Consider the following 27,437-nt stretch of genomic DNA (forward strand, 5'->3'; position numbering starts at 1 on the left):
CACAGAAATCCCCGTGGTTCCTGAGGCTGGGACTCGGCTGTGCTCCAGCGCTGGCCTGGGCAAAGGCAAACCCGGCTGTGTCTTCTCCAGTGGTGCTGAGGTGATGGTTATTAAACCAAATCCACGAGCACCGGGACCAGGGGGATGAGATGCTGTGTCCACAGCCCCCTGCAGGCACACCAGTGCCACTCCACGCTTCCCTCTGTCTGTGCCCCTGGCAGCCCCGCTGCCCTCTCCGGCCCTGCCTGGGCAGGCATGTCCCAGCCAGGGGAGTTCATCTCCTGCGCCCGAGCCGGGCCATCAGCTCGGCATTGGCAGCTGCCTTGTCCTGCTGCTCCTTCTCTCTGGCCAGGTCGAGCAGGATTTTCAGTAAGTGTGTGTGGACATCAAGTGACAGGGACACCTTCCTCCCCTTTTTCCCGGGAGCAGATCTCTTGGTGGCCGGGCTGATCGGCCAGGGCAGTGCTTTCCTTGCTGACCCCTCTGGCAGCGATGGGCTGGCTTTGTCTGGATGAGACTCTTCCCCAGAGCCAAGGTCGCCCCTCCTTATTTTGGGGAGACCTGGCAGCATCTTGTTAGTGCTGGTGGTTTCCTGGCTGGTCAGCTTACCTCCATCCCCAGCTCGGGGGACTGGTGGGAGCCGCTCGTGGCTCGGTTCCTTCTGGGCTCTCGCTGGTGGCCCGAGGACCACCAGGAAGGTGAGCAGCATCCTGCCTCGCAGCGCAGCCGGGAGTGCCTGTGGGGAGCACATGGATGAGCATCACCCCCCATCACACTGCCATGGCCCCACAGCCCCCCAGGCAGGACACATCCCCACCAGGGTGCCACATGTAGAGTCCCCCTACTCCCCATGACAACTGAGGGGAGGGGGTCACCTCCCTTTCGGGAACCCCTAATTTTTCCACCCTGACTTTAACCTTTTCGAACAGGGCGGGAAGTTTGGGGGAGGATGAAGGGGATGTGGGAATCAAATCAGCAGGGTGCCCCTGTCCTTTTGCACAGCCCCTGTCCAGACACTGGCTATCAGCTCCATTTCACACTCTCCAGCCCTTTGTCATCCAGAGTAGGGGACATTCCTTCTCAGGAGGCTGCCTGGGGACTGTGGCTGCTCCCCAACCCATTACTGCTCCTTGGCCAGGGAAATGTGACGTGCCTGGGCTTTTGGGGCTGGGCATGCTGTGGGGCTTCCCACGCCTTCCCACAGGGTTCCTGTGCTCTCTGGGGCAAAAGTCAAGCCCCCTAGGAGGGACATGAGCCACCTGGCCCAAAATACACAGCAGATTGGTGGCAGGGGGTGACAAGGGCATGAGTTGTGCTGAGCCTCCACCCCATCCCTCACTCTGGTCCCAAGAAGGGCCCTGAGGGTTTCAGGGTTGATGGGAGGTGGGGGTCAGAGCAAGTGCAGGGGCACTGCTGCAGAAATCCTGCTGTATTGCTGCCTCTTCCCCAAATCAGTCACCCAGTCAGGTTTGTCCAGCTGGAAGGAGAAAAGTGAAAGGCATCCGACCTCCTGCAACCTATCTCCTCGGAGAAACCCTTTGGAAAGTCCCAGAGCAGGCAGCCAGAGGTGGTTTAACTTACCTGGAAGCGGGCAGTGAAAAACATCCAAACTCCTGCAACCCGTTTCCCAGCTAAAACCCCCTGAAAAGCACCACTGAGGGCACAGTCTCACCATTTCCAGCAGGTCCTCGTCTCCCCAATGTTCAGGCAATGCTCTCACAGTGCAGGGACCACGAGCTGGGGATTTGCCCTGCTCCCTGCCAAGCCCTTGCTCTTATCCTGTCCCAGCTCCACCTCTGACCCGCAGAGGGGGTGACGGTGACATGGGGAGGGGGGAGGGGGGAGGAATGTTATTAATACATTTTGCCAAATAGCAGATGAAATCATCCTGGGATGTGGGTGGGCGTGTGCCCCCTTGCATTTAGAGGGCATTCCGGGAACCTGGGGCATCTCAGTCATAATTGTTTCATGTCTGACTTGTGAGATGTTTTTTCTCCATCTAATTAGGCCTTCCTGCTCCTATCAGCCTTAAGGAAGGGAGAAAACATGCATATTGGTGCTGGCCAGTGGCCATGGCACTGGCTGTGAGTGCCAGCCCTCTGGGCACTGTGCCTCAGGAGGCTCCTAGATATCTCCTGGTACTGGTCTGATGCTGTGTCCTGATGGACTTCCTGGCCCTGGCCAGCTGGGGGAGATATCTGGAGAAATGTCACCTCCCTGCTGTTCCAACTGTTTTACAGCCCACCTTCACCCAGTCTAACTGCCATGCCACTGGTTTGCAGCCCACCTGTACTAGACCAGTCTGGCCCAACCCCTCTTCCAGCCCTGTGATAGGTAACAGCCTGTAGGCATTGCTGTGGGGTGAGTCCCACATGGAAGGGCTTTGCCCCAAAGTTCCTCGCTTAGGGACTGTGGGAGCATCCCAGGGCTCTCAGGCCAGGCAGGAACCTGCATGAGATGAGCTGGTGGGTGCTCAGCCCAGAGGGCTGGCCAGGGCAAGGAGCCAGGGTGCTCTGGGTTCAGACCACTGGGGGTCTGCCCACCCCCATGGCCGCAGGGTGACCGGTCCTATGCCACCCTCCCCAACAGTGGCAGGGAGTGGAAATAATGCTGGCTCTGTTCCTCCTCCTGGGGACAGCCAGGAACTCACCCCCAGCAGCCAAAATTAGCACTGATTCACGCAGCACATCATGCAGCACCACAGACCCACGTGCCGACACGTCAGGGCCTGGACAGGAGGTCACGGCCTGGCTTGCGTCAGCTGGGCATGTGCCGGGCACAGGGATGGGGCACTGGGTTCCCCCAGGGGGGTGAGGAACCCCAGCCAGCGCTGCCAGCAGTGGGCAGCAGGAAAGGCCAGCCCAGCTGGGGTGGGCAGGGGACATGCCTGACTCAAGAGCTGACCCCAAACTCCACGGGCATCTCGAGCGGCGTGCCAAGAAGCGTGACACCCCCCTGTGTGCACAGCTTTAATATCACATCCCCCCCACACTGGTACACATATACATTCGCTGTATACAGATATACACAGAGAGCAGCGGTATGTGGGGGAGCCACAAAGCCCCCCGGCGGCCCCTCAGGCCCTGGGGCAGTGAGGGGCACATTCCTGTCAGCCCTGGGGTTGGGGGGAGGCAGGGGCTGCAGCCCCGGGAGCCGACATCGCTTTCACAAAGCCTTTGAGAGTAAGCGTGGGCGAGCAGGAACCTCTTCTAACATAGCACCATCCTCAGGGTTTCCCTGACAGGCCAGGGGTGCAGGCGAGTACCCCCTGGATTACAGACAGATGTGCTGCTGGCAGGCGTGCGAGCTGGGGGCAGCACACGGAGAAAGCCTCCCGTCTACCCACAGGTCATTGCCAAACCATCGCAGCCACAAAAGGGGAACTGGGCCCCAGCTGAGGTTAAGGTGAAATTTATTCAGATGGAGCTGGTTGCAGGGTGGGGATGGGGGATGATGTGCAGGGAGGTACTGCCTGGCTCAGGGATGCAGGCAGCTCTCCCAGCAGAAAGGGCAGGGGAGGGGAGCCCAACCCTGCCAAGCCCTTCTGGGCTGCCAGAGAGGGGGGACAGGGATAAGAACCATCCTGTTGGCAGCAAATAATTTAAAAATCAAACTGGAACAGCCCAGGAAACCTCCATGTGGTAAAGGGGGTACACCTTGGTGGGAGGTGGTTTCCCATTTGATATAAATTTCACCTTAACGACAACAAAAGTGGCGTGAAATGAAAAACCCATGAGCAGCATAAAGACACGTTAGAAATAGCACCAGGTTCCTGCCAGGGGCTGGTGGGTACGTGGCCCCTGCCACCGTGGGCAGCCCAGCCCCAGCTGAGGTGGCAGCTGGGCCCCACCTCCAGGCAGCCCTGCCTGCCAGGACACTGCCCACACCTACACCTTTGGCTGCCCTCCCGTCTTGCCACTGGCAACATCACGGGCACCTGCGGAGAGAGGCGAGGCGGTGTCAGAGCCGAGGTCGGGGACCAGCATCGTGCCCCCAGCTCTGCACTGCCGAGCCCACGGCACTGGGTGGGGATGCTGCCAGGCCTGTGTCAAGCCCTGCCTACCTGGCCCTGGGCGCTGCCTGCAGTGCAGCTCACACTCCTCCTTGCTGTCGAAGCGGTTGGGGTTGCCCTGGCAGCCGCTGTAGACAAAGGGCCGGCACTCCGTGACTCTTTGGTTGTAGTACCAGCGCAGGGTGTAGTGCTGGCAGTGCCCCTCGTCCAGCGGCAGGCTGCAGAGCTCAGCTGCGGGGGCAAACAGCGATGGTGAGGGCAGGCAGGAGCTGGCAGCACACTGGCCATGCCCACAGCCAAGCACACTTGGCAGAGGAGGGGAAACCCCAGAAGGAGAAGGCAGGGGATGGCTCCCAGCTGAGCATGGGCAGGGTTTGGCTGGAGGGGGCATCTCTGTGCTCTGCCCAAGTGCTGGAAGTGAGGGCAGGAGATGCTGCTATGGGCAAGCCCTCTCCCAGGGGCAGCTACCAGCAAAGGCTGGAGATAGAGCTAGGAGGGAGGTGGCATGGGGACACAATGGTCACAGCACACCTTGGAAGGGTTGTGGAGGGACCTTCTACATGCTGCTGCCATTGGGGCTTCCCTGATCTCCTGGGGGCTTTGGGATCCCCTCCTGCAGCTCATGACCAGGAGCACAGGAAACCTGCCAAGGGCAGCAGGTTCCACAAGCCTGGCAAACCACCCATCACTGCTGGTGATGGCTTCAGTAAGGGAACAGAGTGGGAGGTCTGCGTGGTGTGTGCAGCACTGTGCTCTGATGGGGAAGGCACAACGTGCCCGGATACCAGCAAGAGGGCCGCAAATCCTAAATCCCCACAGCCAGAAGGCACAGGGACCTACTGCCAGCCAAAGGCCTGAGGCAGCCCTGGGGTCACCCCAGGTCATCCCCAGTGTCAGGGAAGCTCACCATCCATTGAAGGTTGCTCCGAGCTGTCCATCTCTGGGGCCTCATCGAATTCCTCCTCATCATCATACATGCTGTCGTACTCGAGGTCATCCGTGTCAAGATTGATCTCCCTGTCCTGCCCTGGGAGACAGCACCAGGCATGAGCAGCTCTTGCCACACACATGGAGCAGGGAAAAAAGAGGACAGGGAGATGACAGACCCTCCTCCTCTTCAGTGTGTGACAACTTGAGCACAGGGACTGTGTGAGCGCTGCCAGCAGGGAATGGCTCTGTGAGGGGGAAGAACACGGCACAGGCATCAGGGAGGAGGCGAGGGAGTCTGGGGCACTTTCCACTTCCTTCCCAGGGGAAACCCATGCCTGTCAGGTGCAGAGCAGTTCAGCACTGCCTCAACACTTCTGCAGCCTGAGAGGATACACTGACAGGGGTTGGGGACCTGGGAACACCCCCTCCTGTCTGTGCACCACAGACCAGGGCTGCCAGGGGCTTCTCGAGAAGGAACAGGCACGAGAGGCCTGGGGAGACAGCACCCACTTGGAGCCCAGCAGGATGGGGACAGGGGAAGGAACAGGCAGGCACAAGTGCCCATGGGGCCAGATCTTGTAAGTCCTCTGGGCTGTCTGTCACCTGTTTGGCCATGCTCCCTCTCCTGGCGAATGATTCTTCCTCCTCCCTGGGCAGAGCGGAAGCTGCTCCTGGCCTGAGCCCCCCAGCCTCCTTGGAGAGAAAGCACCCACCTCATCCCAGCCCACCCCTTGCTTCCATCCCTCCAATCCCATTCCTCCAGCCCACCTTCCCTTCCAGCACTCCTGATTCCTACAAGATCCCTGCCCCAGCTCTGACACCCATGCATGGGTGGGGTGCAGTCCTCGTGGTCTCTTCACAAATTGGGCAGACCCCAGCAGCACCCAGACCCCACTGGTACCATCCCGAGCCAGCTGCCCTTGGGGATCCCTGATGGACCATCAGTCCTGCCACACACCATCCCTTCTCCCTGTGCACACTCCCACATGGATGCTGACCCAGACTGAGGGGGTCATGGAGGGCCCAAGCCACATCCAGCTCCCCAAAAGTGACAGCACCCCTTTGATGCCACATGTGTGGGGCAGGAGGGTAGAAAGGAAAAGCCGCAACCTGAGTGCTCACGTGAATCCAGGTGCCGTGGGAAGTGGCCACCGCAGGCTGTGGGAAAGACAGGACGGGGGTCAGGGGCAGCAGGACCAGACCCCCAGCCCTAGGGCAGCAGAGGGGATTCTCACCACAGTGCTGGCTCATCTCCTGCCTGACGAAGGCACGGATCTCGTCCTCCTGCCGGGCACATGGAGGGGCAAAGGTCCCGTGTTGCAATGGGGGACGGTGCAATTAAAGAGGAGGAAAAACCCTTTCCCCAGGCCCCAGTAGAGCCTGGAGGTGGGGCAGCCCCTCCATCACTGGCAGTGGGATGGATCCAGTGCCCCTTCCCATGCCGGGGACCTAAGTGCCATGAGCCTATGCTGGCTCCCTCCTGGTTCCTTACCGTCATGCCTGGCTCCCCCTTCTCCCCACGGAGCCCACGGGTTCCAGGACTGCCCTAGGGACAGCAGAAAGGAGGTGGGACACTGGCCCCAGGTGGGCTTCACCAGGCAGGGCCAGGCACCCACTCACCCACCTGTTCTCCTCTCTCACCGGGGATGCCAGGAATGCCGCGTGCACCCGGCACTGACTGTCCAGGAGGGCCTCTCTCCCCCTGCAAAGGACACATGCTCAGGATCTGGCTGGTGGTGCTAGAGTCTCTCTGCTCTCCTCATCACTATAGATATGCTGCTTTCCCCATCCCTGCACCATGGGGATGCCTGTGCAGGTTGGGATGGGGATGAGTCCAGCTCAACTCAAGGACAAGCAGGGTCCCAAACCCCTCAGGCTCCTATCCACTGGGCAGGGGGACACAAGGGAGGACCCCAAAGCCAGCGAGCCGACAGGGCAGGACAGACCTGGGACATAACTTCAGATGCCACCAACCCCTCCCCCACTCAGGGGATTGGGCCCTCCCTTCCTAACAGCCCCCCGAGAGAGACCAGCCACCCATGGTGAGGACTTACCTTCTGGCCCTGCATGCCCTCAGGACCTCGTGGGCCAATGCTCCCTGGAGGTCCAGGGGGGCCAGGAGCACCATCACTACCCCGGGGACCAGGGCCACCAATAATGCCAGGGGCACCCTGCAGGAGAGCAGAGGTGAGACTGAGACCAGGGGTGCCAGAGCCCCTGACCCCAGAGCAGGTGCCATGGGCATCCTCTGACCCCACAGCTGGGCATCCCTGAAGCACCGGCACTGGTGCTTGCTTGTAAAGAGTGGGGAGAGTTGTTGTCACTCATAGTTTAGTGATACAATTTAGAACAGCGCCAATTGACTCTTGTGGGAGCATCAGGCTCTGATGTGCTTCTGACCAAGGCTGTACCCTGGTACAATCAATGGGGTGCAATGCATCCCATCTCTTTCCAGCTCACTCACCCGGTCTCCTTTCTCCCCCTGATCTCCTTTGGCTCCCTGCTGCCCATCAAATCCCCGGTCGCCCTGCAAAGAGGAAGGGACAGGCAGCGGGGGACAGGCAGCGGGGGACAGGCAGCGGGGGGACAGGCAGCGGGGGGACAGGCAGCGGGGGGCTGAAGTGCCAGCACAACTTTTCCCAGCCCTGCTCTGACCTACCTTGGGTCCCATGAGCCCTTCCTTCCCAGGGATGCCCGGTGGTCCCGATAGACCCAGCTCTCCCTAGGGGACAGAGCAGATGTCCAGCAGCCATGGGCTGTGTGCTCCCGTCCCACCCTGGTGTCAATGCAGTACTCACCGGCTCACCTTTCCTCCCTGACAGCCCTGAGCGCCCCGGGATCCCCGGATCCCCCTACAGCGGGCAGGAGAGAGGCAGGGCAGTCAGTCCTGCACCCGTCAACACTCACCCCACAGCCAGAGGCTGAGGAGGGGACCTCATGACCCTATTGCAGGGTCAAGGTCCAGCCTCAGCCATCTCCCTGCTCCCGCTGGCTGGCAGAGGGGATCCAAAGGGCCACAGCCTCCAGGACACATCCAGGCTCCTGCAGCACCCTGCGGGCACCCACTCACCTTCTCACCCTTCTCCCCATTGAGGCCACAGGCACCTTTCATGCCCCGGTCACCCTGTGAGGATGAGGAGGGGTGTCAGAGCCATGCCAAGCTGGCACTTGTCCTGGCCCGGAGAGCCCCAGAAGCCAGAGAGGACAACCCACCTTGAGGCCTCGCATGCCTATGGGTCCCATGTCCCCCTTCTCTCCCCGAGCTCCAGGGATCCCATCACGGCCAGGCTGACCCTGTGGGAGAGCACACAGCATGACAAGGGTCCGCTCCTGCCCCGCAGCAGGGTGACAGCACCGCTAAGACACAGCTCCTCACCGGCTCACCAGGCTCTCCCAATGCTCCAACCTCTCCCTGGGGAAGGCAAAGGCATCAGTCAGGGCAGGCAAAGGGGATAGTGCCACCAACATCCCCCAGCAGTGGGGCGAGCCCAGCTCCTTACCTTCTGCCCACCAGGGCCACGTGCCCCAGGGAAGCCTGTGGAGCCCTTCTCACCTTGCTCACCCCTCATCCCCTGCAAGCAAAGACCCAGATCAACACAGGGCAGGAGGGAAAGCTCCAGCCAGCTGTGGTCACCCCTGAGGCTGGATCCAGCAGCTCTCCTTGCACCATGTCAGGGTGACCACAAGCATCAGCCCATGGGGCACAGGGATGCCGTCATGCCCTGCTCCTTCTGTTCATCACCCTCTCAACAGCCCTCCATGGTCCCCAGACCAGCTGCCCCCAGTCCTGCACAAGTTCCCCCAGCCCTGTACCTTCTCTCCAGGCATGCCTTGCTCCCCCTTGTCCCCCTTGTCCCCTTCTGTGCCCTTCAGGCCTCGGTCTCCCTGCAAAGGGGGAAACACAGGGAGAGGTCAGGGCATGGGGAGAAGCTCAGACACACATTAGGGTGGGAGGGACAGACCCACCCCCCCAAGGGAGTCCATAGCCAGGCTGAAGGAGAGGAGAAAATATGCTCTGCAAGGGAGGGTCCCTCAGCAGGAAGAAGCTCCCTCAGCACCTCCCAGAGGGACAGGGAGGATGGGGAGAGGGAGGTTAGGGACAGCTCTTACCGGCTCCCCTTTGCTGCCCCGTGCTCCAGGTGGCCCCTCCATCACCACAGTATCGCCCTGTACACCCAAAGGAGAGAGAGAGGTGGGGATGAGCAGGGGGGCAAGGGCTGCTGTCTGCTCTCCCACTGCCCCCCCTGCTCCAGGGACTCACCTTGTCTCCTTTAGGTCCTGGGGCCCCAAGGTCCCCCTGCAAGGAAGGTGAGATGCTGCAAGGATGCACAGCGGGGAACAAGCAGCACCTCCCTGGAGACCCCAATCCCTGGAGGTGCATCATTTGCCCCCTCAACTCCCCAGCTCTCAGATTCCCTTACCTTGTCCCCACGCTCCCCCGGTTCCCAGGCAAGCCCTGTGGGAGAGAAGAGAGGGGTGGTCAGGGAGGGGCCTGGATTGGGGTGTAGTTGGGGAAGGGGGGTACTTACCACTGGCCCACGATCCCCTTCTGGCCCTGGGCGACCATCTTCACCCTGCAAGAAGGAAGGGATGCGAGAAGGGGGTTTGGAATGGGGGCACCCCAGCATCATCTCACCCCAGGAACAGGTGCAGCTCTGGCTCAGAGTCCCCTCAGGGCTGACAATGTGAGAATTCCTGTCCCTGGCTGTGGGGACATGGGGGGCTCTGGCAGTACCTACCCGTGGCCCTGGGTCTCCACGCTCGCCTCTGGCTCCTGGCAGCCCAGCTCCTGGAGCGCCCTGCCAGGGGAAGGCAGGAGTTCATCCCTGTCCTCCCAGCCCTGTCATGTACCCCCCATGCCAGGGGACACTCCACAGTCCCCGGCACCTCCCCAGGTGCCTGGCACTTGTTCAGGCTCCCATGTGCCACCATTCAAAGTGGGCTCAGCACTCTTATGGGGGAAGTGGCTGCAGGGACACCCCACAAGAGAAGCAGCCTCACACCCCTCATGCTATTGGGTTGTCCCCATCCTACCTTGTCACCCTTCAGGCCAGGGGCCCCTTGTATGCCCTAAAAGAAAGGAGAAGGGTGAGCAAGCCACAGGAGGAAGACAATGCCAGGCACACTGTGAAGCATTCCTGAGACTCCCACAGCAGTTCTCACCCAGTACCACAGACCCTGGCAACCCCCAGGCTTAAGGGCTGGCGAAGTGCAGGGTGAGTCCCTATCACCTTGTCTGAGCCAGCAGGGGAGCCAGGGCAGAGCCTACAGCCCCAGGACTCCTGTGGCATCATACTCACAGCGGGTCCTGGGGGCCCCACAGGTCCTGGTGGTCCAGCAGTGCCATCTCTGCCTGGAAAGCCGATCAAACCCTGCCAGGGAAAAAAAGGTGAGTGGGCAGGGACTGTGACTGGGAGGCAGTGGGGCTTGCAGAAACCTTGCTGAAACAGCCCAAGGGTCCAGGGTTACCAGGTTCTGGTTGTAGTCTTTACCCTCTCTCCTGGGGGACCTGGAGCACCAGGCTGCCCATTGTCCCCTCTCAGGCCTGGCTGTCCTGGTGTCCCAGCAATGCCTGCTAAGCCTGGGGGTCCTGGTAATCCTGGTAAGCCCGTGTCCCCCTGAAGCAGGGAAGAAAGAGATGGGGCCCACAAAAACAGCCCCTTAGCACTGTGTTTTTCTCTTGGCCAGCCAAACTAGGGCAGCACCTGGGTATTGGGAATGTGATGAGAGCCAGGGTGACATGGGGACAAGAATTACCTTCAAACCTGGAGGCCCATCCTGTCCTGGCGGTCCCCGTGCACCGACACCTGGTGATCCCTGTGTGGTGGCAGAGAGCACATGGCACATCCACTGGCTGTTGGGCACAGGGATGCCAGGAGCACTGTGCCACCCAGAGCATCCCCCCAGGGCTGGGGAGCCCCTCTGGGAGCAGGGAACACGTACCTTCTCCCCTTTGGCTCCAGAAGACCCCTTGGCTCCCTGTGAAGAGACCAAGCCCCCAGGAAGGGCTGGGCAACAGGTGACAAGGGCACAGATCCCACACCCTGACAGCAACCATTGCCCCAAGCATCCACCCCAGCATCCACATGCCTCCTACTCACGTCTTCCCCAGGATCTCCTGGCTCCCCGAATCGTCCTGGCTCCCCCTGGCAGGATAAAACAATGAAAAAGCAGGTGTATGGGACAGTGGATTGGGGAAACAACTGCAGTTGGATCCCCACACTACGGCCAAGCAGCCAGGAAGCTGGGGCCCCCAAAGCCCCCTCCCAACCATCCTCCCTTCTTCAACCATCACCCACCTTCTCGCCCTTAGGGCCTGGCAAGCCTCTGTCACCCTTGGAGCCCTGTGGCGGGAGAGCAGTGTTAGGGGAGGGGTGGCCACAGGGTTGGCTTGTCCCACAGAAGGCAGGGGTGGTGGGAGGGGGGATGAAGTTTATGGGGAGAGACAAAATTAATGGTGGGAGAAAGGTTAATGGAGGGAGATTAGGTTAGTGTGGGTGATGAGGTTTATGGGACCAACTCACGGGCTCTCCCAGCACACCCTCCAGCAGCGCCGGCTCTCCCTGCAGGGACACACAAGTGATCAGATGTGCCCACAGCAGATGCCAGCACCCTGCAGGCTCCTGCCCACCCCAGCCCTGGGGCTTTGGCAGCTCCCAGGGGTGAGGGCTCCCCCACCTCCCACCTTGGCTCCTTACCTTCTCACCTTTGGGGCCAGGGGGGCCAGCGATGGCCTGGGGCAGAGAGGAGAGAGGGGGCAGGTGAGCAGGGTTGCATGGGGATGCTCCCCCTCATTCCAGCCAGGAACATTGGGCAAGGCAGCCCTGCACTCACCTGCCCTGGGGCTCCAGCATCCCCTGGCTCTCCCTTAGGACCGACAGGGCCTGAAGGTCCTGGCATGCCCTGGCACAAGCAGCACAGCCCTCAGCCTCAGCTGCAGACACCCCAGGCTGTGCCACGTGGGGCTCCCACTGGGACAGGGTGAGCAGCAACGTACCATCTTCCCAGGCATCCCCGCCTCGCCATCCTTCCCTGGCACACCATCCCTGCCTGGCACACCCGGCTTCCCACTCTCCCCCTGCAGACAGTAAGAGTGGGGCTGGGCCATGGGGGTCCCACAGCCCCCCAGGCAGCCCTGAGCACCCACAGTGATGGCAGCCGGGCAGGAGGGACACAACACACTCACCACTTGTCCTGGTTGCCCAGGGACACCCGGTGGGCCCTGCAATGGAGACATGAGCAGAAATCAAGCAGCATCCCAGGCACCAGGAATGGCCAAGGAGCAGGTTCAGAGGGTTGCAAATACCTACCCCTGGGCCAGGGGGGCCAGGGGGCCCTGGCAGCCCCATGCTGCCCTGGGGACCAGGCAAGCCCTGCAATGGAAACAGCCACATCAGAGAGGGGACGGCAGAGCCAGGACCTCAGCTGCCCCTGGGGGAAGGTGTGTTGTGAGGGGATGGCTGATTCTGGGGAGGTCAGATGGTTTTGGAGGGGCCAGGTGGGTCCTGGTAGGGATGGTGTGAGTACTCACACGGATGCCGGAGCCAGGCTCCCCTGGATCACCCTGAAAAGAATGCACCTGCATCAACCCCAAACAGTTCCAACCCACCGGCTGCCGCAGCCACAGCCATGTCTCCACACCTGGATCCAGGCTGAAATGTCCCTCCCTCCAGCCCTCAAATCTGGCAAGGCACCACTTCCCTCTGCCAGGTTGGAGATGGCAATGCCAATGCAGATGCCGATGCCAGTGCCATACCTTGGTCCCAGCTGGGCCCTGGGTCCCTGGTGGGCCAGTGCTGCCCTGCAGAGAACAATTGGGCATTATTGGGGTGCTGCTTGTTGCTGGCCCAGGACAGGGAGAGAGCAGCAGGGCTGCTCGGTCCCAGCACTGCCAACCCACCCCTGCTCCCTGGGGGAACACCCAGCCTGGCTGACCTCCCCCTTGCATGACAGTCCCCTGCACGTGGTGCAGGATGGCACCTTACCGGAGGTCCTGGGGGTCCTGGGTCTCCCTGGTTGCCCTGAAGGGAGGAAGAGATGGAGTCACTTCAGGGATGGGTTTCCCCCAGTGGGATCATGGGTGAGGAGACCCAGACAATGCCAGTGGCTCTGGAAAGCACTCACACCAAGTAAGACAAGCCTAGATGGCTCCTGCTAAGACGCAGGGGGCCAAGCACCCACCCCAGCAGCAGCATGACCCCACCAAGAGCTCATGGCCAGGAGCCCCTAGGTGTGTGCTGAGGTGGGGGAGGCACAGCGACATGGGGGACACACAGACACCTACCGGGCGTCCCAGCACTCCAGGGAAGCCTGGCAAGCCCTGCAAAGAACCACATTAGAGTCAGCAGGCAGGCAGGAACCCACCACTCCCACACAGCCCTGCCTCTCCCCCAGGGATGCTCCCCATTCCTGGCGTGTGGTACTCAGCCAGGATACTTACAGGGGGTATTTGTGTGGGGAGGTCCCCTAAAGGCCTGCAGGGCCTGCATGGGGTGGGGGATAAGGAGATGAAAGAGGCATGTATGCTCCCACTGGTGTTGGTGGAGGCTGGTGTGGGACCACAGGACTTTTCCCCGCTCCCAGCCTGCATCCCTCCACCATGTCGCCACTCACCGGCTTCCCTTCGGGGCCAGCCAGCCCTCTCTCACCAGGGAGACCCTGGAGCAAGAGATGGAGACAGGGTCAGTGCCAGGCATGAGTCTGGGGTCAGTGCCAGGCAGGAGAACAGTGCAGTACTCACCGGGGCACCATCCCTGCCCTTCTCGCCGGGCTCCCCTCGGTCACCCCGCAAGCCACCTTCACCCTGCAGTGGGGACAGGCACAGAGTCACAGGACAGGCAGGGACCTTCCCGTGACGTTCTGGGGCCTGCTGACACCCAAAGAGGGCTTTGCTCCATGGGGCTAATGCTTTGGTAATGGGAGAGTTATGACCTCAGACCTTATCTCCTTTGGGTCCCCGCTCGCCCTCGACTCCGGGCTCACCCTGTGTTGGGAAAAAGACGGATGCAATCAGCTCCTGCTGTTCTTCTACCCTCCTATCATCCTCAGCCCCAGCTGATCACGTTGCCCTGGCTCTGTTGCCTTGGCTGCCCCTCTCCTCCCTGCCCAGTCACACACCTTCGCTCCCTTGGGTCCAACAGGGCCACGCTCGCCAGGGAAGCCCATGAGGCTGCCCTCTGCCACATCCACCTGTGGGCAGGGAATAGTCAGGGCCAGCACCCAGGGGACCCCAAGAAGGTCCCCTCAGGGGCACAGCCCTCCCCAAGTCCCTGTGCCAAGGGACTGAACATGACCATCCATCCCCAGAGGTGCAGGCTGGCACCTGGAGGATGATCACCAGCAGCAGCTATCACCTACCTTGGGTCCTGGGGGTCCTTGGGGCCCGGGCAAGCCATCCCTGCCCTGGGAAGGTAGAGAAATAGGTTGAGCACCAAAGGGGACAACAGGGCAGGGGGGAGCAGAGCCATCCTGGTATGGCCAATCCTGGCCTCCACAGGGCATCTGCCAGCCCATCTGAGCACCCTGTGTCTCCTCAAGTGGGGCACAGCACAAGGGGAGATGGAGTGGACCATCTGCCTCTCCCAGCTCACCTGCTCACCTCGGTCGCCCTTCTCACCCCGGTCGCCCTGTGAACACAACATGATGGCTGTCACAGCGCTGTCCCCAAGCCCCTGGACCAGGTCCCCCAGCCTTCCCCTCACACTTCCACACAAACTCACCTTTTCACCGGGCCGCCCGGGTTCCCCCAGCTCCCCAGCCCGGCCTGGCACCCCGGGAATGCCTGGCTTGCCAGGCTCCCCAGCCTGCCCAGGCGGGCCCTCGGGACCCCGCTCACCCACGGCCCGGCCCATGGGGCCCTGGGGGCCAGGGGCGCCTGGGTCCCCCTTGTCACCTTTGGGTCCTCGTTCGCCAGGGAAGCCTAAAGAGCCCTGCAAAACATAAGCCGTGCTGCAGAGACAGCCCTGCAGGTGTCAGCCCCCCGAGCCCCCCAGGGCTGAGCTGGTTGCACGCCCCTCCCAGACAGAACAGGTAGCAGGAGTGGGGCAGCATGTTGGGGCTTGGCATCGAGCCTGGCTCTGCTCACCTCTCGGCCCGGGGGCCCCCTCTCCCCTGGATCCCCCCGACTGCCCTTCTGGCCCCGCAGCCTCTCAGACACTGGCAGGAATGAGTCTGAGCTCCCATCATAGGCACCCGTGAGCTCCTTCAGGGATGAAATCTGGGAAGGAGGAAAGACCCACCAGTCAGGATATCAGTGCAACCCAGCAGTGGCAGCACCCCACAGCCCTGCTTAGTTGCCCTGCACTGCTCTGATCTCCCACCACCTCCCATGTCCCCCTCCTGCTGCGACATGGCAGGAACAACCCCCAGCCCAACAGTCAGGAAATACATACCTTGATGCCAAGCGCTTCCAGGCTACGTTCAACATTCTGCAGTAAAGACATTAAAACCCAAGTGAGTGTTAGCCTGCTCCCACTGTCAGGGCTGTGGGCAGTTCTCTGTCCCCCAGAGCTGATGTCCCAGTCCAGCAGGAAGGATGGGGACTCACCGCTGCAGTCCCAGGGTCTCCACGTACTCCAGGGCTGCCAGGTCGCCCCTAGGTTTGCAGAGAAAGAGGGAATGAAAAGATGTGCAGAGGTGCAGTAGGTGAGGTGAGCAGTGCTGATGCTGCTCTCAGAAGGTTTCAGAGTTAGCACTTTTGGTGTTGCCTGGACAGGGGCTGTGGTTGCCACCACCCTGGGGTGCTGGCAGCTTGTCAGGCTCAGTGCTGGGTACTCACGGGCTCTCCTTGCAGTCCGGGCTCCCCTGGGTCCCCCTGAAACACAGCAAAGGGGTCAAGGGGGCAGAGTCAAGCTGCCTGGCACCAACTGCAGCACCAGGGTCCAGCCCTGTCATCTTGGGAGCCTGCCAAGGACTTGTTCCCTCTGGCACAGGGCCCCTCAGACCTTTGCCTTGAGGGGCTCTGGAGCAGGGGCACACGTACCTTTGGTCCAGCCACCCCACGGAGGCCTGGGGAGCCCTGGAAGACACAGAGGGGACACAATGGCACCCAGAACCCATGGACACAGGGCAGTGCCCTGAGGGAGCCATGGACAGGGGTCCTGCCTGGCTCACAGTAGCCTGGATGAGGGTCTGGTGCTGGGTGGCACCGTGGGCTCGAGAACTACTCACCTGGCCTGGTGGGCCGACCTGCCCTGGGACACCGGGGAGGCCAGGGGGGCCGAGAGGGCCTGGCACACCTCTGTCCCCCTGCTCACCCTTGGCACCACTGCGGCCCTGACGAGAGAGCTGTGTCACCCCCAGGACCTGGGACCCAGGTCTGTCCCTGGCAGGGACATGTCCTCAGCACCCCCCATCGCCACGCTCCTCTGCAGGGAGTACTCACCTCTCGGCCAGGTGGTCCCATATCACCTTTGTCTCCCTAACCAGGAGAGAAAGGAGTTAGAGGGATGCTGCCCCATTCACATGCCCCAGAATGATGCTCCTGGTCCAGGCAGGGAGGAGCCACCAGGCTTGTGGGGATCACAGGGTGACCATGCAGGGACCACACAGAGACAACCCATGGCTCGTCTCCTTACCTTTCTCCCATCCTCTCCTGGTGTTCCATCTTCTCCCTGGGGACAAAGGCTGCCAGTCAGAGCCCAACTTGACCATCTCGGCATGGGCACCACAAGGACAGGGGGTTGGCTCAGAGCTCTGCCACATCCTCCCCTCACTTTTGTGCTGTACTGGGATCACTGTCCCTCAGCACCCCTGGGAGAGCTCCAAAGCCCAGCCCTGCTCCCCCTACTCACGTTCTTGCCGTTGAGGCCAGGTTTGCCATCCTCACCGGGTTTGCCCTGGGAGGAAGAAAAAGCAGTGAGAGAGGCGCTCTAGCTCTCCACCAGCCAGGGGTCCCTGGCCCCACTGCAGCCCCAGGGTGCAGGGAGTGGGGAGCTGGGCACAGGGCAAGCCCCAGCAGATGGATCCGGCTGGGATTCAGCAGAGAGCATAGGGCAGGATGTGTCCCCAGGGTGCAGGGTGGCTGGTACTTACAGGGATGCCAGGTGGTCCCAGTGGGCCAACGGGGCCAGGCGGTCCCTGCTCCCCACGCAGCCCAGGCAGCCCCTGCAGGGAAAGGAGATGGGGGGAGCACAGGGCAGCAGGGCATCCATCTGCCCCAGCCAGCTCTGGGAGGAGGGAGTGTGACTGGGACAGTGGCACCCTGCTGGGGACAGAGGAGGGTCCTGCTGCACTGCCCCAGACCAAGAAGAATGGAACAGGACATCAGTCCCTTGCAAGTACAATGGCCCCAGCAGGAGCACACCAAAACCCACCCTCTCCGGAGGTACTTACATCCCTGCCAGGGTCCCCTTGCTTGCCCAGGTCCCCCTGCAGACAGGGAGAAGGTGAGGGCAGGGACACCCCTACCCTGCCAAAGCCCCCCTGAGAAGCATCCCCAGCCTGGAGCAGAGGATGCCCAGGGGAACAGCTCCTCTCACACCATTGTCCTTCCATCCCCAGCTCCCACCCACAGTGCCCAGGGGCAGCCATGTCCCCCACCCTGGACCATGATCACCCATAGCCCCCAGGGACAGCTGTGTCCCCCACCCTGGACCATGATCATCCATAGCCCCCAGGGACAGCTGTGTCCCCCACCCTGGACCATGATCATCCACAGCCCCCAGGGACAGCTGTGTCCCCCACCCTGGACCATGATCACCCACAGCCCCCAGGGACAGCCGTGTCCCCCACCCTGGACCATGCTCACCCGCAGCCCAGCAGGGCCCGGTGGCCCAGGTTTGCCTTCCAGCCCATTGCGGCCATCCAGACCTGGTGGGCCACGATCTCCCTGTAAGAGAGTAGGGCAGGAGTGTTGGAGCTGTGAGATGGGATAGGGGTGTCATGGGGCAGCCTCCAGCCCCCAGTCCCCTCACCTTCTCTCCTGGAAGGCCTCTGTCCCCAGGGTCACCCTGTGAGGTGGGAAGAACAGTGAGCATCATCTCCCACGAACAGGAGATGAACAGGGCACAGGTCCCCTACCCAGACCCCCATGGGAATGGGGACACTCACCCGAGCACCAGGGGAGCCACGGGGGCCCTCCAAACCCTGCAAGAGAGAGACACGCTCAGCACTGGGGTGTGGTGGGAATAGGAGGGAATCGTGGGTGCTTACCCGCCACCCCCTGCACACCAGGATCCCCAGCTCTCCTGCAGATCATCATTTCCTGTCCCACACCCGGGACCCAGCACCTACCCTCTCTCCAGGCAGGCCAGGGGAGCCGGCATCGCCCCGGGCGCCCTTCGCACCATCCTCGCCAGGGTCCCCAGGATCCCCCTGCCAGGGAAGGGCACGGTGGTCAGAGGGTACTGCCCTGTGCCGAGCCTGTGCCTGAGCACACGCTGAGCACCTCTGTCGTTTAAGGGTGGGATGATAGCAAGGGTCTCAAAATGAGAGATTGAAAAAGAGGTGGCTGGACTCAACACGGCCCCCGAGGGGCCAGAGAGTGGTTGCAGAAGAAATGCACTGGGCAGCACTGCTGAGCCAGGAGCCAGCTTGGCCATGGCTTGGGACCAAGATGCCACGCAGCACAGAGCACAGCCCGAGGCCAAAACTGCCCTGAGTCTAAGCTGGGCCATAAATGCTGAACACCAAGAGTGTGGGGTGCTGCCATGGGATCCCTGTGGGGCTGGGGAGCCAGGAGCATGCTGGCTCCTTTGGGGACCTCAGCCCTACAGGGACCTTGCAAAATGGCACCCTCTTCTCAGCACTGCACAGGAGTGTCAGCCCAGGTGTCCCCCAGATCCCATATGCCCCCCAGATCCCATGTGCCTCTCAGGTGTGGTGCACATTAGCTCCATGTGGCAGGGGCTGTTTTGGGCAGGGAGGGCTTCATGGACCATGATCCCAGTGCCCAGTCAGAGGCCAGCAGGGGACAGAAAAGCATATCCCACCACCAGCATCCCAGGGACTCACTCGTTACCTTCTCACCCTTTTCCCCCACTCCTCCGAGCCCCACGTCCACCTGTGGGGCAGAGAGGAGCTGTCAGAGCACTCAGGACAGGGCAGCAGCCCATGGGCAGGGAGAAGAGGGAGTAGAGCTTACGGTTCGTCCTGGGGGTCCAGCAGGCCCCTGAAAGAAGGGTGAGGGTAATGGGTTAAGGGGAGCTGACACGGCCCCAGGGAGGGCAGGGCTGTCTCTGGGGTGGGGGCCATACATGGCCCAGCATCACTCACCGGCTCCCCACGGTCACCCTTGTTCCCTGGTGCTCCAGGGCTGCCCTGTGGGAAAGAGGGATGGAGTGAGAGTGGGACAGAATGGAGGACCCATGGGGTGGTGGTACCCCTGGGGTAAGTGTGGGTGCAGGGCGATGGGGTGCGAGGTGTGGTGGTGCCCATGGAGCAGTGGGCACACACAGGGGGTACTCACATTCCTGCCTTCAGGACCTGGGTCCCCTGGGTCACCCTTCTCCCCGGGGAGGCCCCGGTAGCCGGGGAGGCCCTGGTTGGAGGGCAGAGGGAGGGTGTGCATTAGCAGGAGCCACCCCAAAGGCCACAGGCATCTCGCTTGCTCCAGGGTGCCCCCCAGCCCTGCACTTACCCGGGGACCCCTGTCTCCAGGCTTGCCAGGAGGACCTGCTTCACCCTGTGGGGAGAGAGGGGGTGAGTGGGGGGCAGTGGGGAGGGGGACAGTGGTCCTGGGGGGTCCTCACTTACCGGGGTGCCTTCATCACCCTTCTCTCCTCGCTCTCCCTGCAGCACAGGTCAGCAGGCACCGGCCAGGGTAGAAAAGCACAAGTCACCAGCATCCCCCTGCTCCCTGCCAGCCCCCCATCTCCACGGGGCCACAGTGCCCCATGGCCCCTGGTCCCACCTCCCCTTTGCCCCATACTACCTCCTTGCCTCGCATCCCAGTCTGCCCTGGGGTGCCCGCTCGGCCCGGCTCCCCCTTCTCCCCTGGCTCCCCAGGGTCACCCTAGGCAAGGGAAGAGGCAACAGGTCAGGGCAGTGTGGGGGCAGCACATGGGCTGCCAGGGGAAGAAGACGGTCCCTCCAGAGCCCGATGAACAGATGAATGGATGGACAGATGGACAGAGGGCAGTGTCTCCTGCAGTGACAGTACCTTCGGGCCACTCCTGCCTGTGAGGCCAACGTTACCCTGGTTGTTGAAGAGAAGAGCATGTGTCACCGGGAACCTCAGTGATCCCGGACCAGGGTAGGGACCAGGACCATGAGCCAGCACCCCGGGGTGCACTCAGACTCACCCGATCGCCCTGCTCGCCTTTGGGACCGGCTGGTCCTGGGATGCTCAGGCCAGGGGCACCCTAGACACAAAAGGATGCAGCGTGAAGCAATGGTACAGACACCATGAGTCCAGGGAGGGCTGTGCCACATGCCCTGTGCCTCCCATCCTCAGGCAGTACTCACACGGGCCCCTTTATCTCCTGTATCACCCTTGGGGCCAGGAGGTCCTTCTGGTCCTGGGAATCCTCTGTCACCCTGGAGCAAACAAAATCAGCACCCCAAACCACCCCCTTTTTCCCCACTGCAGCTGTGAACAGCCAGGCCTGGGACTAGGACAAGCATCCCCTCAGGTCAATGCCCAGCTGTGCAATCCCCCATCCCAGGCCATGGCCATGCCCAGAGGATGCTGTTGCAGAACAGGAGGGCACAGCTAGGTCAGGGTTACCTTCTCTCCTCCAACACCAGCCACGATAGGAGCCTGGGGGGGAAGCAGAGGAAACCGTGCTGGGCGCTGCCCATTGCTCCCTGTCCTGGGGCTGGGACAGGCAGAGGTGGACCCGCTGGGCAGCATCACTTACTGGCTTGCCAGGTGGTCCTGGATCACCCTGTGGATAGACAGGTGTCATCACCAGCCCCTTCCCCACCGTCTCTGCCACCCCACTGAGACCCCACTTTGCCCTCACCTTCTCTCCCCGGGGGCCAGCCGGTCCTGGAGCTCCCTGTGGCAAGAGAAGAGACCTCAGGGGCTGGAAGTGCCTGGGGACATGCCCCCAGGGCATGGCAGCCCCTGCTCCACAGCACCCTGACTGCTGCCTCGACTCACCTCTCTGCCTGATGGCCCTGGGCGCCCCGGGGCTCCTGTCTCACCCTGCAGGAGAGGAGGAAGAGGAGGGTGTCAGGGGAATCCTGCCACCCCATTCCAGAGTGGTTGCTCCAGTGCAGAGCAGGTGTCACTGAGGCATGGCCAGAGTCACCCCAGCACACTAACCTTCTCACCCTCAGGGCCTGGCACACCACGGTCCCCCTACAGAGCAAAGCAGAGGAGGGTTTCAGGGAGCTTCCTCCCTCCATGCCACACTATTCCCATCCCACACACTGCCCCAGAGCCCTTCGGAGCCCAGGCCAGCCCTGAATCCCATCCAAGACCACTGGAGTTCTGACAGCAATCCCCAGACACAGCTGCCATGGGGCCACAGGGACACCAGGAACTGCCAATGCTGTTGAATGGCACAGTTCCTCTCTAGTGCCTTCTCACCTTCTCTCCCGTCTCTCCCAGCTCTCCTGGTGCCCCACGCTCTCCCTGGTGCAGGAGAAAAACAGAGTCAAGGGCAGCAGGACCCATGGGGGGACATCATGGTCCTGACACAGAACCCAGAACCCTTCTCATCCTGCCAAAGGCAAGGCGAGAGCATCCCTTCAGTCCCTGCACCACTAACCTTCCTGCCCTGCTCCCCTGGTGGTCCCCGAGGGCCCTGCAAAGGAGGGTGAAGACATTGTCACCTTTGGTGTGGCAGGACAAATGCCCAGGCTGTCCAAAGCGGGTGCCCTCAGGGCTCGGCTCACCAGCATGGCAGCTCCTGCCCACCTTACCTTCTCTCAGGAAACTCACCCGATCTCCTGGGTCCCCGGGGCGGCCAGGAGACCCTGGAAAACCTTCTGTGCCATCACCCTGGGGATTAGGAAAGGTGACAGCCACTCCCATGAAATGGGGATATCCATGAGGTGGGGATGGGAATCCCCCCTGGAGAGTAGTGTGAGGTCCAGTCCCAGGAGGGAGCATCCTCTCTTACCTTCTCTCCCTTCAGGCCAGGGGGCCCGGCAGGTCCCCGGGGCCCAGGGTCCCCAGGCAGGCCCTGCAAGAGAGAACAGCTCAGCCCCTGGGGATGCAGCTTGGCCCTGGGGTCACACAGCCACTGCAACCCTGTTCCCCTCTGCCATCCCTGCCGGCCTAGGGGCCGGACTCACCGGGGGTCCAGGCTCCCCTCGAGGTGCTGCCCCATCCACGAGTCCAGGGGGGCCCTGCAGAGACAGGGGTCAGCTCCTGTGTGGTTGCACTGGGGGCTCAGTCCTTCCCAGCAAGCTGAGGGGTTGCAGTGCCCTTGGACACTCAAGGGATCTCCATCCAGGAGGGCAGAGGAGTCAGGGAAATGCAGAAACACTCACCCTTTCCCCTCGGTCACCCTTTTCTCCCTGTGAGGGCAAAATTGCAAATAAGGGCAAGTCTGTGCTCTTCCCACGTGCCCTTCTCGAATAGAAGGGGAACAAGCTGGGCAGAGCCCATCATAGCTGGTATCAGGGCACGTGCACACCATGTGCCTCTCCCCACACTGCCCAGTGCCAGCAACAGCTCATGCAGGTACAAGTGTGTGCAGGCACAGCTGGTGGGGGCACAGCCCACAAGCAGGACCAGGAGAAGTCCACAGGGGATCAGCTCCAAGCTGCTGGCTGTTCTCCCATCCACCTGCCCACATCCCATGCAGCAGCTAGAGGATGTACCTTCACAAACTCTCCTGGAGGTCCTGGTGGCCCCAAGGGTCCAACTGGACCAGGGGGGCCTGGATCACCAAGAGGCCCCCGTGGGCCAGGGATCCCAGGGGAGCCAGGGTTGCCCTGGAGGACAGAGATGCTCCATTAGTTGTGGGTGTGACGTGGGCTGTGGGTACCACATCCATACCCCCAGACCTACCGGCACACCTGGCTCCCCTCTCGGGCCTGGTAGCCCCTGTTCTCCGTCTGTGATCACCCTGGGCTCTCCCTGAACAAGAATGGGGAGGAAAAATCAGTGTCCCCATGTGCCCTATGTGCCCCCAGTGCAGGACAGGGGCCACAGTGACACAAGGCTGGGAGTCTGGCAGGGAGATGGGAAGACCCTGGGGTCAGACACCAGACACCAAGTACCAGGAGATGCCAGGGGCCAAGATGTGTCCACCAGGGTCCCCACTGCTCCCCAGGGACTCCCATGGGGCAGCCCCTGCTCATCACCTACCGGTTCACCTTTCTCCCCCTTTAGGCCAGAAAGTCCCATTGGCCCCCGTGGTCCCTGGGAAGGAAAGATAAGAGTGAGAGGGGATGCTGGGTGAGAGTGGGTCTGGGGAGGGCTTGGGGCCATACTCACAGGATCCCCTCGGGGACCAGGGACTCCCTGGATGCCCTGGAAAACAACAGCTCAGGAGGTGAATGCATGTCCCTGCCAGCTGGGGGAGCAGGGATAGGATGGGATGGGAGCAGAGATGGGATGGGATGGGATGGGAGTTCCAGCCAAAACAGGGATAGACAGTCCCTTCCCAGTACCCTTGGCCTGGGTACACACACAGAGACAGCAGTGACTTTGCCAGATACTGAGATAGTACAAGGAAAAGGTAGGCAGAGGCAGGCTTAGGGAGCAGGCAGGGTGATGGGAAGAGCCAACCATGCAGCAGCAAACCCAAGGGACATCCCTACTCACCGGCTGCCCAGGTGATCCAGGATTCCCTGGGCGTCCAGGACTTCCCGGTGTTCCATCAGCTCCAGGGAATCCCTGCAGGAGAGAGGAGCATCACACCAGCACCTGATGTTCTCCAGCACTGCCAGACCCCCCCAGTGCCCCGGGCAGTGCTGCTTCTGGCACTGGGAGCCCAGAGCAGCCCCACAGCAGAGCTGAGTTTAGGGGTGCCTTTCCCCTGTGTATTGAGCGGGGGTGTGAGGGACCAGTGTGGGGCTGGACTGGGGCTCTTCAAGGGGATCCCTCCTCCAGCCTGGGTGAGGAGGAGAACAGAGGGATGAGGGGTAGAGGCAGGCCCCAGGGGCCAGGTCACTGTGCCCAGGAACCTTGGGGTGTCTGGGTGAGGGAGTCAGCAGTACTCACCCTGTCCCCCTTCTTGCCTGGACGCTCAAAGCTCTCTCCTGGTGGACCTGGTGGCCCTGGGGGTCCTGAAGGGCCAGGCAGGCCATGGCGACCCTGGAGGGACAGTGGAGAGGATGGGTTGGGTGGTAGGTGGTGGTCAAGAGGTGTTCCCTGTCTGCCCCTGTGGCAAAGAGTTGGACAGGTTCTTGCCCCACTCCCACCTGCTGGCAGGACAAAGGGAGAAGAGAACAAGGACATGGGAACTATGTCATTGCCCCTGCCAGCCATTTGTCTCCCATCTCCCCCCCTTCAGCAGGATACTACCGGCTGGCCAGGGGGGCCTGGTGGTCCCACACGTCCTTGTTGTCCCTGTAGAAACAAAGTCAGCAGTGAGCATCCCCTTTGGGCTGATACCAGCATGGTTTAGGGGATGCAGACCCCCCCCAGAGCCACCAGGTGGGTGGGGACACCAAAGTACTCACTGTCTCACCACGGTTTCCCTTCTCACCCTGCAAGGGGACAGAGGGAAGGGGTTATGGGCTGGCACCCCTGTGTTTGACTCCCCACTGAGCTGCTGCCATTGGCAGCTTCCCCTGTCCATGGCAGACAGTGTGGATGCTCACCTTGGGGCACTGCACAGTGCAGGGCTTCGGCTTCGGCTCTGGCTCTGGCTGGCAAGACAAGACAAGCCTGTGTGAACCCAGGGGCAGGAGAATCCCCTGGCTTATATAGGACTGCCCCCCTCCACACCCCCTGAGGCACTCTGACCTTACCCTGGTGGAGATGATGGTGCAGAGGTCATCAGTGAGCTCTCCCTCCAGCTCTGCCAGGCTGTCTCCATGGTAGATGTACCGCGGGTCCTCGCTGGTGACCATGCGCCGGAGCTGCTCCCGGTCTGCCCCCTCGAAGCCCACCGCCAGCACCTGCACCCCTGAGCCAAGAGCACCCTCAGCACCCCACAGAACTCCCTGCACACCCTGCTGAGATCCCATCCATTCTCACCCCCAGCCTTGACATCCCTGGCCGCAGCGATGGCATCGTCCCCAGAGGGGCCGTCAGCCAGCACCACCAGCACCGCTGGCACCCTGGGCCGGCGCCCTGCGCCGGGGCTCAGCAGGTAGGTCCTGGCAAAGGTGATGGCTGCCCCTAGAGAGGGAGAAGGAGGAGGGGACAGTCAGCAGGATCCCGGCAGCCACTGGCCCAGCTCCCAGTGCAGCCCCTCACCGATGGCATTGCCGCTGGGCTCCTCGTAGCGTATGGTGCGGATCTGTTCCAGCACAGCGGGCAGGTCGCTGGAGCGGTTGAGGAGCAGCCAGGGCAGGCTGCGGTAGCTGTATGTGGCCAGAGCCACCTGCAAAGGTGCAGGGGAGCAGTGGGCACCGTGGCCTGCCCATGGCCCCTGTGCCCCCACCGCTGCAGTAGCACCCTACCTGGGTGCCCTCAGGGCCCAGGCGCCCCAGGGCGGACACAGTGTTGGAGAGGAGGGTGCGGACAGCGTCGGCACCCGAGGAGCTGTCACGGGTGCCATGCACCAGAAAGACAACGTCACCACGGGCATCCCTGCAGACTGTGGGCAGGGAACGGGTGAAGCCACCATCAGAGTGGAGACAAGCCCAGCCCACCCCTGCAGTGAGCACACCGTACCTGTGCGCTCGCTGACGGATGTCTCGGCGCCGGGGGCACTCCCCAGGAGCGGGCGGAGGGTGAAGGTGTAGCGCTGGCCCAGGCGCAGCCCGGAGACCTGCTGGGAGCTGGCAGCGCTGGGCAGTGTCCGCTCCTTCTCCCCACCGGCTGCCACCCAGGGCACAGTCAGGGGGATCAGCAAGCCCCCATGGGGATGCTGCCCACTGTCCAGGGGCCACCCCTTCATCTCACCTGCAGGAGGGCTCCAGGAAAGGATGTAGCCAGAGGCACCGGGCACTGGGGTCCAGGTGAGTGTCACTGAATCTCTCCGCACATCTGTCACCCGCAGGCTGGTGATGTGGCCTGGGGCAGCTGCCAAGGAGGAGGAAAGGGAGTCCTAGACCCAAGGGACAGCCTCCAACCTGCTCCCAGCTCCCTCCCCAGCCCAGGGCTGGGACAGCCCAGTTCCTGGGTGCCCCTCTGGGCTCAAGCCATGTGTCAGGGGGCTGATGTCACCTTGGCACCAGGCAGTCCCTTACCAGTGATGGCAGTGACAGTGGCTGGCTCGCTCTCCCGGCTGCCAACCAGGCTGGTGATGCTGATGTGGTAGCGCCGGCCTGGCTCCAGCCCAGCCAGGTCATAGGATCTAGAGGTGGCTGGGAGCTGCTGGCTGCGCTGGGGCCCCCCTACCAGGGGCAGAGAGGGGTTAGCAGGTGGGGGTGGGGACTGGTGCGTTTGCAGGGGTGCTGGCTGGCCACACTCACCTTCAGCCAGGCGCCAGACCAGGCGGTACCCGGTGCTGCCAGCTGCCGGCAACCAGGCCAGGCGCAGGCGGGTCTCCGAGGCTTCCGTCACCTGGAAGCCACTGACAAGGGGCAGTGGGACTGCCTCCGCTGTGGGGCAAAGGGGCAGGTGTTAGGGGAAGTGGTGCCCAGTGCCATTCTGGAGCGCTGCCCCCTGCCCCAGCACTCACGGGTGGTGACGACAATGGAGACGGGGTTGCCCTCCCGGTTGCCGATGAGTGCCGTCACCTTCACAGTGTAGGAGACACCTCCCTCCAGGTCGGGGATGTCAAAGGAGTTGGTGTGTCCAGGAACTCGCCGGCTATTCTCAGAGCCCCCTGCCAAGGACTGCGGCATCAGCCCACCCACCCTGCCACACTCACAGCCCATCCCCATCCTCGTCCCACATTACCGTCCCTACGGCTCCACACCACGCGGTAGGCAGTGGCTCCTGGCACACCAACCCAGGTGACACGGGCAACGTTGCTCCTGGATGCCTGCACCTCCAGCTGGGTCACCGTCCCCACCTGCTCAGGTGCTGTGACACCAAGAGGGCCACTGTCACCGAGGTTCACAGCGTGTGGCACCAGACAGCATTGACAGGCAGGAGGACACCTCACCTATCCGTCCCGTGGCAGTGACGGGGCTGCCCTCGCGGCCATCCATGATAGCTGAGACACCGACGGTGTAGACGATGCCAGCACGCAGCCCCTCGATGGTGAAGACGGTGGGATCGGCAGGGAGGAAGCGGGATTGCTTCACACCTAACACAGATGGCTGGGATAGGAAGGGCTCCAGCACTGCCACCACAGCATCTCACAGTCCACACACTCACCGTCGCTGCCTCGCCACGTCAGCAGGTAGCCCCCAGCGCCTGGCAGCCCTCGCCAGGTGACCCGCAGCTGGCTGGGACCGGCCTCCGTCACCCGCAGCTCCGAGACGCTGCCCACAGCTGGGTACTCTGCACCCCCCATGGCACCACAGTGTCACCTTGGGGAGTCCAGAGGGACCCCAGAGCCACCCTGCCACCCCAAGGGGTTCCAGG

General features: G+C 62.3%; 2 protein-coding genes across 2 annotated transcripts in view; both read right to left on the bottom strand.

Moving 5' to 3' along the window:
* Window positions 1-194: 194 nt before the first annotated feature.
* Window positions 195-1,605, bottom strand: LOC126638951 (urocortin-3-like). The gene is made up of 2 exons (XM_050313284.1): window positions 1,582-1,605; window positions 195-736 (listed from the first exon to the last, which is right to left on the bottom strand). The coding sequence occupies exons 1-2, from the start codon at window positions 1,603-1,605 to the stop codon at window positions 275-277; spliced, it is 486 nt and encodes a 161-aa protein (XP_050169241.1). The 3' UTR covers window positions 195-274.
* Window positions 1,606-2,968: 1,363 nt separating this feature from the next.
* The window catches only part of COL7A1 (collagen type VII alpha 1 chain), a 30,006-nt gene continuing 5,537 nt past the window's right edge, over window positions 2,969-27,437 (bottom strand). The window contains exons 17-120 of the mRNA XM_050313285.1: window positions 27,228-27,353; window positions 27,013-27,156; window positions 26,805-26,930; window positions 26,584-26,730; window positions 26,375-26,503; window positions 26,150-26,296; window positions 25,863-25,982; window positions 25,632-25,778; window positions 25,418-25,554; window positions 25,212-25,338; window positions 24,990-25,133; window positions 24,761-24,918; window positions 24,611-24,658; window positions 24,470-24,496; window positions 24,312-24,356; window positions 24,009-24,101; window positions 23,610-23,681; window positions 23,280-23,315; window positions 23,151-23,204; window positions 22,851-22,919; window positions 22,661-22,774; window positions 22,328-22,354; window positions 22,130-22,183; window positions 21,955-22,017; window positions 21,774-21,833; window positions 21,601-21,636; window positions 21,420-21,464; window positions 21,153-21,188; window positions 20,988-21,032; window positions 20,848-20,883; window positions 20,743-20,769; window positions 20,610-20,642; window positions 20,348-20,419; window positions 20,185-20,244; window positions 20,043-20,078; window positions 19,815-19,895; window positions 19,637-19,672; window positions 19,521-19,565; window positions 19,350-19,421; window positions 19,157-19,201; window positions 19,026-19,052; window positions 18,903-18,944; window positions 18,176-18,256; window positions 17,993-18,028; window positions 17,857-17,892; window positions 17,691-17,771; window positions 17,276-17,311; window positions 16,976-17,047; window positions 16,735-16,779; window positions 16,519-16,554; window positions 16,326-16,361; window positions 16,112-16,216; window positions 15,924-15,959; window positions 15,720-15,755; window positions 15,489-15,536; window positions 15,334-15,369; window positions 15,027-15,158; window positions 14,662-14,871; window positions 14,533-14,568; window positions 14,300-14,344; window positions 14,060-14,131; window positions 13,881-13,925; window positions 13,683-13,745; window positions 13,556-13,600; window positions 13,227-13,262; window positions 12,928-12,963; window positions 12,699-12,743; window positions 12,474-12,506; window positions 12,253-12,315; window positions 12,129-12,164; window positions 11,940-12,020; window positions 11,777-11,845; window positions 11,641-11,676; window positions 11,467-11,505; window positions 11,242-11,286; window positions 11,044-11,088; window positions 10,886-10,921; window positions 10,700-10,759; window positions 10,435-10,560; window positions 10,243-10,314; window positions 9,977-10,012; window positions 9,682-9,741; window positions 9,472-9,516; window positions 9,364-9,398; window positions 9,204-9,258; window positions 9,053-9,109; window positions 8,756-8,827; window positions 8,443-8,514; window positions 8,319-8,354; window positions 8,156-8,236; window positions 8,013-8,066; window positions 7,741-7,794; window positions 7,602-7,664; window positions 7,407-7,469; window positions 6,997-7,113; window positions 6,567-6,644; window positions 6,435-6,488; window positions 6,178-6,226; window positions 6,053-6,100; window positions 5,546-5,635; window positions 5,119-5,187; window positions 4,920-5,039; window positions 4,064-4,243; window positions 2,969-3,937 (exon numbers count right to left, since the gene is read on the bottom strand). Coding sequence (XP_050169242.1) covers window positions 3,888-3,937; window positions 4,064-4,243; window positions 4,920-5,039; window positions 5,119-5,187; window positions 5,546-5,635; window positions 6,053-6,100; window positions 6,178-6,226; window positions 6,435-6,488; window positions 6,567-6,644; window positions 6,997-7,113; window positions 7,407-7,469; window positions 7,602-7,664; window positions 7,741-7,794; window positions 8,013-8,066; window positions 8,156-8,236; window positions 8,319-8,354; window positions 8,443-8,514; window positions 8,756-8,827; window positions 9,053-9,109; window positions 9,204-9,258; window positions 9,364-9,398; window positions 9,472-9,516; window positions 9,682-9,741; window positions 9,977-10,012; window positions 10,243-10,314; window positions 10,435-10,560; window positions 10,700-10,759; window positions 10,886-10,921; window positions 11,044-11,088; window positions 11,242-11,286; window positions 11,467-11,505; window positions 11,641-11,676; window positions 11,777-11,845; window positions 11,940-12,020; window positions 12,129-12,164; window positions 12,253-12,315; window positions 12,474-12,506; window positions 12,699-12,743; window positions 12,928-12,963; window positions 13,227-13,262; window positions 13,556-13,600; window positions 13,683-13,745; window positions 13,881-13,925; window positions 14,060-14,131; window positions 14,300-14,344; window positions 14,533-14,568; window positions 14,662-14,871; window positions 15,027-15,158; window positions 15,334-15,369; window positions 15,489-15,536; window positions 15,720-15,755; window positions 15,924-15,959; window positions 16,112-16,216; window positions 16,326-16,361; window positions 16,519-16,554; window positions 16,735-16,779; window positions 16,976-17,047; window positions 17,276-17,311; window positions 17,691-17,771; window positions 17,857-17,892; window positions 17,993-18,028; window positions 18,176-18,256; window positions 18,903-18,944; window positions 19,026-19,052; window positions 19,157-19,201; window positions 19,350-19,421; window positions 19,521-19,565; window positions 19,637-19,672; window positions 19,815-19,895; window positions 20,043-20,078; window positions 20,185-20,244; window positions 20,348-20,419; window positions 20,610-20,642; window positions 20,743-20,769; window positions 20,848-20,883; window positions 20,988-21,032; window positions 21,153-21,188; window positions 21,420-21,464; window positions 21,601-21,636; window positions 21,774-21,833; window positions 21,955-22,017; window positions 22,130-22,183; window positions 22,328-22,354; window positions 22,661-22,774; window positions 22,851-22,919; window positions 23,151-23,204; window positions 23,280-23,315; window positions 23,610-23,681; window positions 24,009-24,101; window positions 24,312-24,356; window positions 24,470-24,496; window positions 24,611-24,658; window positions 24,761-24,918; window positions 24,990-25,133; window positions 25,212-25,338; window positions 25,418-25,554; window positions 25,632-25,778; window positions 25,863-25,982; window positions 26,150-26,296; window positions 26,375-26,503; window positions 26,584-26,730; window positions 26,805-26,930; window positions 27,013-27,156; window positions 27,228-27,353 — 7,052 coding nt within the window. The 3' untranslated portion in view covers window positions 2,969-3,887. The remainder of the gene's footprint in view (window positions 3,938-4,063; window positions 4,244-4,919; window positions 5,040-5,118; window positions 5,188-5,545; window positions 5,636-6,052; window positions 6,101-6,177; window positions 6,227-6,434; window positions 6,489-6,566; window positions 6,645-6,996; window positions 7,114-7,406; window positions 7,470-7,601; window positions 7,665-7,740; window positions 7,795-8,012; window positions 8,067-8,155; window positions 8,237-8,318; window positions 8,355-8,442; window positions 8,515-8,755; window positions 8,828-9,052; window positions 9,110-9,203; window positions 9,259-9,363; window positions 9,399-9,471; window positions 9,517-9,681; window positions 9,742-9,976; window positions 10,013-10,242; window positions 10,315-10,434; window positions 10,561-10,699; window positions 10,760-10,885; window positions 10,922-11,043; window positions 11,089-11,241; window positions 11,287-11,466; window positions 11,506-11,640; window positions 11,677-11,776; window positions 11,846-11,939; window positions 12,021-12,128; window positions 12,165-12,252; window positions 12,316-12,473; window positions 12,507-12,698; window positions 12,744-12,927; window positions 12,964-13,226; window positions 13,263-13,555; window positions 13,601-13,682; window positions 13,746-13,880; window positions 13,926-14,059; window positions 14,132-14,299; window positions 14,345-14,532; window positions 14,569-14,661; window positions 14,872-15,026; window positions 15,159-15,333; window positions 15,370-15,488; window positions 15,537-15,719; window positions 15,756-15,923; window positions 15,960-16,111; window positions 16,217-16,325; window positions 16,362-16,518; window positions 16,555-16,734; window positions 16,780-16,975; window positions 17,048-17,275; window positions 17,312-17,690; window positions 17,772-17,856; window positions 17,893-17,992; window positions 18,029-18,175; window positions 18,257-18,902; window positions 18,945-19,025; window positions 19,053-19,156; window positions 19,202-19,349; window positions 19,422-19,520; window positions 19,566-19,636; window positions 19,673-19,814; window positions 19,896-20,042; window positions 20,079-20,184; window positions 20,245-20,347; window positions 20,420-20,609; window positions 20,643-20,742; window positions 20,770-20,847; window positions 20,884-20,987; window positions 21,033-21,152; window positions 21,189-21,419; window positions 21,465-21,600; window positions 21,637-21,773; window positions 21,834-21,954; window positions 22,018-22,129; window positions 22,184-22,327; window positions 22,355-22,660; window positions 22,775-22,850; window positions 22,920-23,150; window positions 23,205-23,279; window positions 23,316-23,609; window positions 23,682-24,008; window positions 24,102-24,311; window positions 24,357-24,469; window positions 24,497-24,610; window positions 24,659-24,760; window positions 24,919-24,989; window positions 25,134-25,211; window positions 25,339-25,417; window positions 25,555-25,631; window positions 25,779-25,862; window positions 25,983-26,149; window positions 26,297-26,374; window positions 26,504-26,583; window positions 26,731-26,804; window positions 26,931-27,012; window positions 27,157-27,227; window positions 27,354-27,437) is intronic.

This window comes from Myiozetetes cayanensis, unplaced genomic scaffold, assembly GCF_022539395.1.
Source record: "Myiozetetes cayanensis isolate MyiCay16 unplaced genomic scaffold, myiCay2020 scf18, whole genome shotgun sequence".
NCBI lineage: Eukaryota > Metazoa > Chordata > Aves > Passeriformes > Tyrannidae > Myiozetetes > Myiozetetes cayanensis.

Coding starts and splice junctions, on each gene's coding strand:
- LOC126638951 (XM_050313284.1), bottom strand. CDS start 1,605: ATGTTTTTCACTGCCCGCTTCCAG. Junction 737..1,581: donor TTTTCACTGCCCGCTTCCAG/GTAAGTTAAACC, acceptor TGCTCCCCACAG/GCACTCCCGGCTGCGCTGCG.